The sequence below is a fragment of the Protobothrops mucrosquamatus genome, unplaced genomic scaffold (genome assembly GCF_001527695.2).
Source record: "Protobothrops mucrosquamatus isolate PMUCROS unplaced genomic scaffold, P.Mucros_1.0 scaffold140, whole genome shotgun sequence".
NCBI classification, from domain to species: domain Eukaryota; kingdom Metazoa; phylum Chordata; class Lepidosauria; order Squamata; family Viperidae; genus Protobothrops; species Protobothrops mucrosquamatus.
Window position 1 is genome coordinate 1,159,237 of NW_015386506.1, and position 12,682 is coordinate 1,171,918.

General features: G+C 37.9%; 1 protein-coding gene across 3 annotated transcripts in view; it reads right to left on the minus strand.

Annotated features, from left to right (window-relative positions):
- Positions 1–12,682, minus strand: part of CACNA1E (calcium voltage-gated channel subunit alpha1 E) — a 291,680-nt gene that overhangs the window by 185,797 nt on the left and 93,201 nt on the right. For all 3 annotated transcript variants that reach the window (XM_015813135.1, XM_015813134.1, XM_015813132.1), the window contains exons 4-6: positions 11,761–11,864; positions 9,454–9,606; positions 5,916–6,097 (exon numbers count right to left, since the gene is read on the minus strand). In XM_015813135.1, the coding sequence (XP_015668621.1) occupies positions 5,916–6,097; positions 9,454–9,606; positions 11,761–11,864 (439 nt within the window). The remainder of the gene's footprint in view (positions 1–5,915; positions 6,098–9,453; positions 9,607–11,760; positions 11,865–12,682) is intronic.

A 12,682-nucleotide genomic window follows, 5' to 3' on the forward strand; every position in this document is an offset into this window, starting at 1 on the left:
TCTCTCTCTCTCTCTCTCTCTCTCTCTCTCTCTCTCTCTCTCTCTCTCTCTCTCTCTCTCTCTCTCTCTCTCTCTCTCTCTCTTTCTCAAAATTAGCTACAATTTTGCTTTAACTGAGGCTGATGAACAAGGACTATCTGTAGATATCAGGGCAGTCTGGAACACCCAAAGGAGTTGGTTCATAATTTACAAGTTCTCCCAACTCCCAGCTCTTACTTATGTGGAAGTTATAGCCAGGGAATCTTTATCTATCCTTAGCTAGTGTACCAGTTATAATCCATGCATTCTACAAGAGGTTACCTTTGGAGAAAATGGATGTGTAACTCTATTGAGCTAGACTAGCACCCATTTTGAAGTCACATTATAAATTGCCAAAAGCTGCCTGGACCCAATTCAAAGTCCTGGTTATCACCTTTATGAAGCTTTCTGCAGCACCAGGGGACATTAGGCAACTGAATCTGTCCATTTGATCTGGTCACCAGGAGAGGGACTATGGCAGGTCACCATCTATGGCTGGTTCACAGGGTATAAGCCAGCAATAGGCTTGCCACTGTGATGGAATGTCCACCAGACCCTTCAAGTGTGGAAAAGGGAATAGGATTATTGCAGAAAAACTTTCTTAGACCAAGAGGGGGGAAAGTGTAAGAAAGACTCACCTTATTTCCCCCAAACCCCACCTTACATTTTCTAAATATAAGATGATTTGGAGAATTGTTTTGGCAGGCTTTTAAGATTCTGTTAAGTTACTCAGCTAGCAATAAAGACATTCATGCAATCCAAGTTTTGTCTTGTTTCATGAGTTTGCTACCACCAAAGCACTTAGATAGCAGCAATATCCATTTTATGAAACACTCTCTCCCTATATGGCTCCTATCCTCTGGCATTTTGAAAACTAGCCAAACAGTGTTGTTGTAGCAGACATTTGGTCTTTAGATTAATTTAATGGGTCCCACTAGGGACTACTAGCACTGGAAGTAGACATGCTAATATATCTTTCTTTTATTTACTATTCTTTACTTGCATAGAATTTCTACATGTAGCAGAAATTGTGTCTCCTACTTTAGAGTGAAGTGATGCATTCAGTTTCACCAAATCAATCACACCTCAGTCTCCTGCCCAAGTAAGGCTCCAGTCAATTGCAAATCCTTTGAGAAGAAGCACTGCTTAAAGGACAGATGTTGAATACATGTTACATTAGATAACCCATGACTCATTGGGTCATCCTTTGAGAGATATTCTATTATCAGATTCCTCAATATCTTGAACAGTGACCAACTTCTAATGCATTGCCTTCACTGGAAAAGTTGGGATTATCTGCTTTGAAAAATAGCTCATGTTGAATTGTATAGCATCATCAAACATCAGCACAGGAGTGTTTTGTGTTCTTTGGAATCATAAACTGTTTTATGATAAGGTTTATAAAATTTGCCAAAGTTCAGTTCAATGGGAGTCATTGGTCGCTAATTTTAGATGCATTCTGTAAATTAGCACATTTGAGGTACCTTGGTTCAAAAATTGTTGCCCTGTGATTCACCATTTCACCCTAGTTAAAGTTTATAGGAATGACAGTTTTAGTAGCATATAGACAGATCGATTCAACGCAAATACAAATGATGAATTTAACAGGGCAAAGAAAAATCAGGGAAAACTATGGGTTTGCCTGAAAGGTGAATAAATTCATTGCATGTATCACTTTAATCCTTCCAGAAATCACACCTCCTCCCAGTTTTTCAGAAGCATGATATTTTTTCCACTTTAACCAAAATGCCCATCAAGTACATTTAGGTCAATGTAAAACATATTAAGGGTTTCTGCAAAAAGAAAATGTAACTTTTGCAGTTTTTCTTAAAGTCAAAGTAACTGACCTAAAGTAGATGACAGTTTAGCTGAGAATTCCCATCTGATGAGTTTCTTCCCCAGTTGGATAACTTACTGTATGTAATTATACGTTTTGTATCTATTTCCTCTAGAGCAGAGTTAACCAGTCATAAAAGGATGAGTAATTATTAATGGGAATTATAAGCAAAGATAGAAAAGTGAAATAATGAATGTGAAAAGAGGACATTATATTCCATTTACAGTTATTTTACATTTATAGACAAAAAAAAATCACTCCAGTAAAAATGTAAAGTATAAAAATAACACTGAGATGAATTATTTTAGAAAAAGATTACTTTCTTCCTCCAGTCATCCAAACTACCCACTCTATGCAGTTCCAAACAGAAATAACATTACTTGAATATGTCAAAGCAGAAACGGCATTGCTCCGGTCTCAAAATAGCCCCATTCAAATATACTTAAATTGCCCCATTCAATATACAGTACACATATGGTACAATGTTTGAGTTTTGGCAATGAAAATTTTACCTGCAAATCTCAGTTTTCAAAATATGGAGTTACTGCATTTACTGGAAAGGAAGATGAAGTTTCTCTCTAAATAAAATTACTTATGAATTTAGGGAATAATCCTCTTAATAATCAAATTCACTAAAAGCTAGTGAATGGGCAGGAGATGAGAAATGGAAGAAAAAAAGAGGACCTGGTTGCTTCCTCTTTTCACTCCCCCATCAAAAGATTATTATGGCAATGTAGAGCCTTTTTTATCCATGGAAACCTTCTATACAAATGAGGACTTTGGAAAATCAGGATGCACTATCAGTGGAAAACTTCCACAAACAAAAAATCATTTCATTCATTAATTCCATAGACGAAGTATCAAGTAGAATGGAAAGAGAGCGAAACTAGTCTTTCTATAAGGACTGATTAAGGACTGATTCTTCCTGTCATAGAGAGAAACTGGATACAGGTAGTCCTCATTTACCAACCACAATAGGGACTTGCAATTTGGTTGTTAAGTGAAGCAGCTGCTAAGTGAAATCATGCCAATCTGTCAAGCATGGAAATCAGGAAATCCAGGCAGTTCAAATGAACATAAGGATTTATTGTAAGCTTAACCTCTCTACAAGAATCGAACTACTAATGGACAAAGCAAAATGATAGTAAATAAGAGTCAATAGAATTCAAGGTGGGCTGGACTTAGATCTCTTGTGGAAGCAAAATGATTCAAGACTGATGACACATTTGACTCCTCCCTCAGGCTCAGTCTGGGCATCGACGCTGTCCTTATAATCTTACTTCAGCTTTCTTTTATTTTACAGACCTGCAGAGGTTATTAATGCGAGGATCAGTAGCAAAGTTATTGTTTCATTAGCGTCATAACTGCAAACATTCTCTGTACATCATTGGCATCCTTCAGTCTCGAGAGACTATGGTATCGTGCTCTGGAAAGAGGTCCTAAGGCAGCATCTGGTGTGGCTAAAAAGGCCAATTCAAGAATGGCAGTCCCTTCCACACTGAGGGCAGATACAATCTGTCTCCTGTCCAGCCCCCAGATTTCACTGGTTCCAGGACTGCCTCTTTGCCTCAGCCTGCCGCACAAGTGTCTCTTCAAATTGAAGAAAGCAGTCACTCTGTACAAGGCAGTCACTAAATGACAACTTTCTATACACAAAGTAGATCTTCTCCAGTTTCATCTCTAGTTTACATGAGCTAATAGGTCCATTCCTGGCATAACAGAAATGTATTTATCTGGGAATTAAACTCATGGAATAGCAATAGTAATAGAACTTAGCAATAGCACTCTCTAATTATTGATCCCCAATAATCTGGGTCCCCATTTTACTGACCATGGAAGGATGGAAGGCTGAGTCACAATTGAACTCCTGACAGGTGGCAGAATTAGCCTACAATAGTGCATTCTAACCACTGTGCCACCATGGCTTTTAATGCAATGTTTCTGCTGTATCTATATTTCTTTGTATGTTATCATTCCTATATTCCTCCCACAGACCGGTACGCTCCCACAGAGTGGGTCTCCTCAGGGTGCCGTCGGCCAAACAATGTCGGCTGGCGACCCCCAGGGGAAGGGCCTTCTCTGTGGGTGCCCCCACCCTCTGGAACGAACTACCCCCCGAGATCCGGATGATTCCGGATCTCCTCACTTTCCGCCGCGCCCTCAAGACATGGCTTTTCCAGNTTTTAGTTAGGGATGATTTTAATATAATTTTAATTACGACACAGCTACTAATATTTGGCTTTTAATTTGGTCTTAGAGGGGTTTTTATTTTGGTATTTATTAATTTTTTTGGTATTTTATTGTTACTTGTTTTTAATATGCTGTGCACCGCCCTGAGTCCTTCGGGAGAAGGGCGGTATATAAATCTAAACAAATAAAATAAATATCAGTCTTCCAAAACTTCTGGTATCTATTATATGGTCACAAAGAGCTAGAGTTTCTGTATCCGTTTGCTGCTATCCACTTTTGTAGCTTTATTTATTTATTTAACAAATTTATTTGGCTGTCCATCTACTAGAAGGAACTCTGGGTGGCAAACAAAACTAAAAACAGCACATAGTAATTAAAAATTACTTAAGTGAAAAAATAGTATCTATGGTCCAAATAAATTCACTGCATTATGACAGCTCCATGAACCTCCTGGTCCAGCTCCTGAGGGAAAAGCCAAAGTTAGCCACCCTAGTTGACATATTAGAGAAGTTGCAGTATATACAGAGTTTGTGTTCGTAATCTTTTTTCTGCCCAAGTACTGATCTAAGGAAAAAGTCTTACAATCAAATAAATAAAGCATAATAAACATACTTTAACATCATTTTACTTCTAGTCTCAAAACTGAAAGCAGCATGTCAGAGTGCAATCTCTCTGTCTCTCACATGCAGACAGAACCCTAATCATTAATCTCTACAGTAATTCTGCCAAATTGCCAAGGGCTGGTATTTGTAGCTATATGCAGTAGCACAGGCAGCGGGAACCAAGAATAGAGAGTTTTGTTTCCCAGTTAAAAAAAGGGGAAAGTATTAATCCAGGACTTGGTAGCACCACTCCTTCCCAACAGGGAGAGCATCGCCACTATGCCTGAAGTTCAACACCATCATTAAAAGCGATATTCTCCTCACTGCCTACCTCACTCGTGGGCGTCTGCCAGGCCTTTAAGCACAGTTACATGATCAAATTCCTATAGGAGTTATGTCAAGTACTTATAATGCAATTATTCTGCTTCAATACACAGAGTAGTGCAGTTCATGACAAGGAAGGGGAGGAGGCAATGGGAAGGGACAAGAAAAAATTGATGGAGAATGCTGCAAAGCCTTCGTTTAGATAATTACCAACTCTGCTTGCCTGCAACAGATTTACTCTGTCAGAAACTTAATTTCTGTTATAAACTTATATGCCTTGTGAGTTCCTGCTCGGCCAATATTTTGACAGCAGCTGTACAGGTTTATAGAGCATGTCATATAGCAAAGGTGGAAAAAGAAAGAAAAAATTATCTACTCAAGTGCAGGTATTAAAACTGATTCTGTCACATTAATGATTAGAAACAACAGTGATAGTCCTGAAAGAAGTGGTAAGGACTCTTTGCGGCAGCTGAAAAAGAGTGAAAATTATACAGTAACTTTTCAATAGAATTGATATCATGATACAATACCACATAATGGGACCCTGATATGCAGGGTGGGATTTTATTATTCTGTAAGACAAATGATTTGCCAAGATCTGTGGCTTATATGGATCAGTGCTGACCTAACGGCCAATAACTTTTGTCTGGAAATTAGTAGGATAAGATTTATACAAGTATATTGAAAACAATAAATGTTATTTGAACTGATAACATTTGGAAATTGGATGTCAGTCTGGTGTTACTGTATCAAAAGTTATGGTTAAAAGGGAGAAGTGTTGTTTTTTAAAATAATGCATGAGAATCTGAGAATTCAAACATAGTGCTCATATGAGATACAGTGAGAAATGTAATGAAATGATTAGTCAATTGTAACCAATCAGAAACAATATCCAATGAAGTAATTGTGCACCAGCTCTCTATTTCCTCACTTGTCTTACTCACATTGTACAGCACTGTAGTCCATCCTTCCATGGTAATGCACTGGAAGACAGTCAACACAGCAAAGAGGATGTTGTCAAACTGAGTTATCCCATCATTGGGACCAATCCAGTCTCTGCACTCATAACCTGCAGGGCATCCCTGCACCCCGCAGGGATGTGGCGGGTCCAGCTCTTGTAATTCACCTGCAGTCAGACAGAGGTAAAATCATTTTTAAGATACATATATGTAAAGGAGCAATGTCGACCAAGAAAGTTACAATAAAACAGGAAGCTTCTATATGTATTTATTTTATTTATATCCTGCCCTTTCCTTGAACAGCACAAGTTGAAGAACATGAGGATTTCCCCTACCTCCAATTTATCAGCACAAAATCATTGTGAAGTGGGCTGGCTTGAGAAAGCACAATTGGCCCCAATTATCCAGCCACCTGGTCCAAGTCTAGCATTGCAAACTCTGCCTGACACTGAGTATCTATAGTTCCTCTCTTCCAGGAAAGTTTGGGTTCCTTGCATGGTGATCAGCTAGGTCACTATCAAAGGTGTTCACACTGCCAAGATCCAAGGAACTGCTGATTTTTGACATTCTTAGCTCTTAGCTTCCTGCTTACCATTATGATCATGAAATGGTAGAAGCAGTAGTATGATCTTTCCACCTGACTGTTGTATTGATCTTTTCTTCTTAGTTAGTATTGGTGGCTACCAGGAAGAATAATGACCCTAAAAGAGAGCATATATAAGCATGTTCTGCTTCTGGTCACTACTTTTGGACATTGCTTATTCCTAAAGTAAGTAAGTAGCAAATGCCCCCCCCCCCACTTCTGCTGTGCTGCCTCCTTATGGGTTTCTTAGATGAGTGAAGAACATTGGAAGTGTATGCCAAGACTGCATATTCCCAGCAGGGTCACCCAAGGCATGAAGGTTATCCCAACTGTCCAAGCAGGCACCTATAATGGGCAGCAAAGATAAAGGAAGATGCCAGAGGCAGATGCCCACTTTAGTGACAATGGTAAAGGCATCAATGTACACTGCATGGGACAAACCAATGATAAACCACTCCTGCATTTTACCAAGAAAACTATGCAGATAGAAAATATAAAATGATTGATGATATAGTGCTGGATGATGGGCCCCTCAGTTTGGATGCTACTGAGAAACAACATGCTATTTGTTCATTGAAAGAGAACCAGAAGAAACATGGAATGAACTTTAAAAAGTTGTTAAAGTTGAATGTGAAAAGAGATGTCAAAATCCAAGATACCTTAGAAAATACTTCTTATTTACCAGACCTTCTTGTACTAGAAAATGGAACTAGATCAGTACTGGACAACCAGCAGCAAGTTAGCTGGACTACAATATAGTGACAGTGAGAACACCAGTGAGATACTTCAAAGAATAGTTTAGGTATGAGTCCTCATGAAGACGTTCTATCTAAGTAGTCACCTCTGAAAATGACTTCATGGCACACAATCCATGATCAAATAATAACAAAGATGTTGCTTCTTATCTTCACAGTAGCCTCATCATTCAATGTTGAGATGCCTTATCAGGTCACATCAAATATTAATGAGGTCAGTGATTTATCTAAACTGACTCTGAGCAACTCTCAATAACAGAGGTGTATTCATAGAAGAATAAAGACTTTTTTAGCTGAAATTTTTCAGCAAATGGATTCACTGAGGTAGAAGTTTAGAAATTTTGTCCAAGCATCAAGTATTGTTTTAGGGCTAAGCCCAGTCTTGATCGTATATGTATGGGAGGATGAAGAAGGAGAGCATGCTCATCTGTCTTTATCATTCTACTGAAAGAGACACCCAAATACATCATTCCCAAATCTTACCACTTCTATCCTTCTTGAAAAAGGTGGGAAAACATAAATCCCACCATTTGCAAGTATTTTTTTTCTGCAGTCCCCAGCTTGATTGGGCTTATCTTAAAACTTGGAACTTTTTTTAGGGCTGATTTCTCCCCCTACCCCAAATCTGGTTCTGTTTTCTTCACTGTTTAGAGAATGAGTACTCTCATAGACAGTTCCCGAGCATCTCTGCATATTTTTTCCAACTTACCACTAGATTGGGAAAAAAAGTTTTGTAAAAAATTAAAAATAGCTAAACTGGAATAGATTCCTTTGTGAGTTGTGCATAGTATTTGTGATGATTGTGACAGTTCAGTTGATCTTAAGAAAAGTATTATAGTTCTATAGCTTTTTTTTATTGCAAAAATCCAAAGAAGGTATCTCTTTAGTTAGCACACTGAAACACACCATATCTCCTTCACGGAGGTTTAGCAAATCCTAGCATTAGATTTTGTTCCCAAATCTAGCATTTTAACTTTGGCCATAAGGAATGGCATCCATTTTTTAAAAATGGGAAAAAATATAGATCTCTCCCAATACAAACATCTTTCTTGGTGCTGACTACCTGATAATTCACAAAATTCCTTTAGGCTAAAATAAATAATTGAGATAAATAAAAATTTAAATTAAATTAAGGGAAAAAGTTGCCAGAAATATGTATATAGGAGTAGGTGGAAAGGGAATAACAAATAGGAAAAAGTGATACAGATTATGTTCTGTGTTTGCGAGGGTTGTGAAGTACTCTTCAACATCTTCATAAATGACTTAGATGAGGGAATTGAAGGGAAAGTCGTCAAATTTGCAGATGATACCAAACTGACAGGAGTAGTCAACACCCCAGAAGACAAACTCAGGATCCAAAAAGATCTAGACAAACTTGAACAATGGGCCCTACCCAACAAAATTAGTTTCAGTGTGGAGAAAAGCAAAGTTTTACATTTAGGCAGGAAAAATCAAAGGTACAGATTGGGTGAGACCTGGCTTAAAAACAGTAACTGTGAGAGAGTTTTGTCTATGGAATTTGATGGAGCACTTGTGGTCTTCCATGTTGGCTGTGTATTTGTATATTACTATACTATACTATACTATACTATACTATACTATACTATACTATACTATACTATACTACACTACACTACACTACACTACACTACACTACACTACACTACACTACACTACACTACACTACACTAAAAAAAATTCTGAAATTAAAAAAAAAATTTAAATATTCATTCTTTATTTTATTCTTTAATATGACAGTTAAAGGTTTGAGCTACTCTTGCATCTTGTGTTTAAAGAAGATCTGGCCTAGGTGTGGAAAGATACTATTGCCAGGGACAAATGAGGAGACTGGAAAGAAAAGCAAAAAAGGACAGTTTAATCTGGATTTTATTTTTCTACTATTTTGCCTTGTATCACCAGGAGTTAGCATGAAACACAAACATGAACAGCAGTATTCAAGATTCATGGTTAACAGGCCATGGGGAACAACAACAACAAAAATCATGTTTTGTTTTCAAACCATTTCTGCTGCTTAAACTACAGTAAGTATATTTACCCCAGAGGACATGTTCAGACCTACAGAACAAATCTTTCTGAAGCATTGTAGGTTAATTAGATCCATCGCTATATTTTAAAATTCCAGGGCTAGAATGAAATCAGAAAAGAGACAGCATATACCTCTTACCTGAATTGTTTACATAGCAAGCCTGATGTAGTTTTCCACTGTAAAATTCCAGGCCGATAATGGCAAACATCAGGATTGCAAAAAAGAGAAGGAGACCAATCTGAAGCAGAGGCACCATTGCCTTCATGATGGACTTTAGTACAATCTGTAAACCTTGAGAAAAGGAAAAGGAGAAAAGTGCAATTTTAAAAAAAGCACCGATCAGCACATTATTCCTTTGGGAGAAGCAGAGAGACAAGGAAGTGTCATACTGTGAAACACGTTCAGAAAAATTGTTATGGTCTGGCAAATGCAATATTATAATCAAGGGAAGACAACACTCTAGCAGGCAGGCAAAGCTCGTCACTGAAGGAGAAGAAAGCAAATATTCATCTCCCAAAGAAGCAAGTTCTTTCCCATTAGAACAAACTTCCCAAATTTTTTTCCCAGAAGAAAACACTCTGTTTCGTCCAAAGTTTTCTAAAGTTTAGGTTTTCCCTAATGTAGGAGATTGCAATATTCAATTTTTAATGATTTGTTACATTTGCCAAATTTTCTAGATCAAGCAAAAATTATTGTGATTTCCTTTCTTCAGCTTATTCTAGTTACAGCTGATCATTGTGGCATAATAACCTAATTTTAATACCAGTTTACATTTGTATCAACATAAATCTGAATGGATCAAAAATATTGTAATATGCCAATGTATATAAATACCATTTTGAAACCTTTCAAAATGAAAGTTTGTAAATGTTTTTATCTCCTATTCATTCATTCATTCATTCATTCATTCATTCATTCATTCATTCATTCATTCATTCATTCAATTCTTATCTTTTTTTCTTTCATTGTACTTGTAAAATTAATAAATGAATATAACTGACAAGAAAAGACTCTTTCCCAAATAATTGAGAAACAAATTGAGAAACAAATATTACTTGTCACCAGTAGCTCTGGATTCAACCACCATATTGCATATTTTAAGTGAACAGATGAGAATTTTGCAGCACAATGCAGAACAACTGTAAATTGCTGAGTCAGAACGATGGCTTCATTAGGGTGGTCTCTCACCTTTCATTCAGAAGCTCAAAGTGCTGTTTTCCTATCCACAATTAACTGTGAGGTGGGTTGGGCTGAGAGACAATAACTTATCCATAAATCACCCAGTAAATTTTCAGGGATGAGGGTGAACTAAAACCTGTGTTTCCCCAATGCAAGTCCAATGCTTTAGTCATTGTACAATATTGGTTCTCAGGAATTTCTTCTGAATCCAAAATAAAAACTCTGGCTTTTTTTCCTCAGTGCAAAGAAGTGCAGGTAGTCCTCAGTTAACTATGGCAATTGCGACTGGAATTTCTGTTGCTAAGCAACATGGTCAGAAAAGCGCCACATCACATGATAGTGCCGCTTAGCCATGGCAGTTCTGGTTGCCATCATTAAGTGAATTCCATACCATTGTTAAGAGCATGAATAGGTGGACAATATTTGCGATCTCCTGCCAGCTTCGTTAGTGACTTCGCTTGTCAGAAGCAAGTGTTGAAGGTTGCCAATGGCAATCTCGTGACTGTGGGAAAGATGCAACAGCCAGAACTTTAAGGTCCAGGTAAGTATCACTCTTTCAGCACTAGTGGAAATTGGAATAGTTGCTGAACAAGTGATTACATGAGGACTACCTGCAATCGTTATCGAGTAAAACTGGAAATCTTCTCAAAGCACCATGGGACTGATTAATGGCTTATTAGCTCACCTTATTATTGGACTGCCTTAATATGTCTCCTTTTTGTCAGAGCCAGCTAAAATGTCATAACTGCCACCCCTGACACTATCTTAATTCATTAGATTTCAGATCAATTTGGGCAGCACTGGTATGGTAATCTGGTAAAATCATTGTCGTTCCAGGTAAAACTAAGCTCGCCAAGTAGTTATATATGCATATAGTATTCTAAACACATGAGAAATAGATGGGCTACTAATTCTTCTCAGCATTCTCCTTTTTCAGCATCACCTTATAAGTATATTCAGAATTAACCAAGTCAGTTCCCCCCCCCCTTAGTTTACTGATCTAACAAAAGCCTTCCTGGATCTCAGGATCAAAGGAACTTGATGTCTGGCATTCTGATTGTTGAAGATATATTTTATTTAATATCAGTATTTTTACTTAATGTCACTTAATTTCCTAAATGTTAGTCTAGAATTGTATACAAATGTCCGGATTCTAACAGAATACCCCTACAGCAAATAAAGATGACCATTGGAAACACCAACACTGCTCTGCAAGGAAGGAGAACAACAGTAGGGCAAGGTGGGGGAGATAAACCAGATGCTTACTAGGAATGCCTGAGACAAGCTTCAAGGGTCTGAGCACGCGTACTGCCCGCAGAGTCCGCAGGTCCACATGGGTGTTAAAATGTGCTCCTGCTGTTGCAAGGATGCTAGAAACAAACAGGAAGAGACAAGTTACTAAACATAGCTCTTGGGAAATGCACATATGCCTGCCAGTCTCCCTCCCTCCCTGCAGGAGGAGGCGTAACACGCACCAGGCACCTGACAGCCGGAATTGGTGCACCTTACCCTATGCTGTGAGTTAACAACCATTTCTTAGCCTAATCTTAGCAGAGCAGCAATTAAAAAAAATACACACTAGCTTTAGAACTCACATTTTCCAGTTCAGTCTGTGCCTTGTGTTAGAATTAGGAGTTGTAAATTCAATACATCAGATCCTTACCAAGATGCTTGAACAGGAAAGTCTTGGGAATTTAGCAAAATACCTGAGAAAGGCACAATTCTCAAAGCGCTACTATTGCCCTTTAACCCTAAAAAAAGCAGCCCAATTTTGTGGAAATTAAAAAAGGGTTGAAGGGGTGTTATTGCTATTGTTAGTCTCTATAATTTTAAGACACCACTTCTATCCTTTGAACATCTCCTCCCCAAAAAAGCCCCAAAGTTTGAAATGCTAGACATTTGCCAGTCTGGGGCTATAAATTAGGTACTAAAAATTCCATACTGTCCATGAGTACCTATTCTGCAGTAATACAAGCTGATGGTCACCAAATATGTTGGAAATGCAGCTACATATTGGCCTGAAATTCTAGGAAAGTTAGGTGATGAAAGCTACATCAAAAGACTGCCTTTTGAGATGCATAGTGTGTGTACAGTGCTGACTTTGTTTTAGTGTGTTTTAATAATGGTTTCCATCTGTCACCTTAGGCATTTTTAATTGTGGAGAAGATATTGATTGGATCTTTTGGAA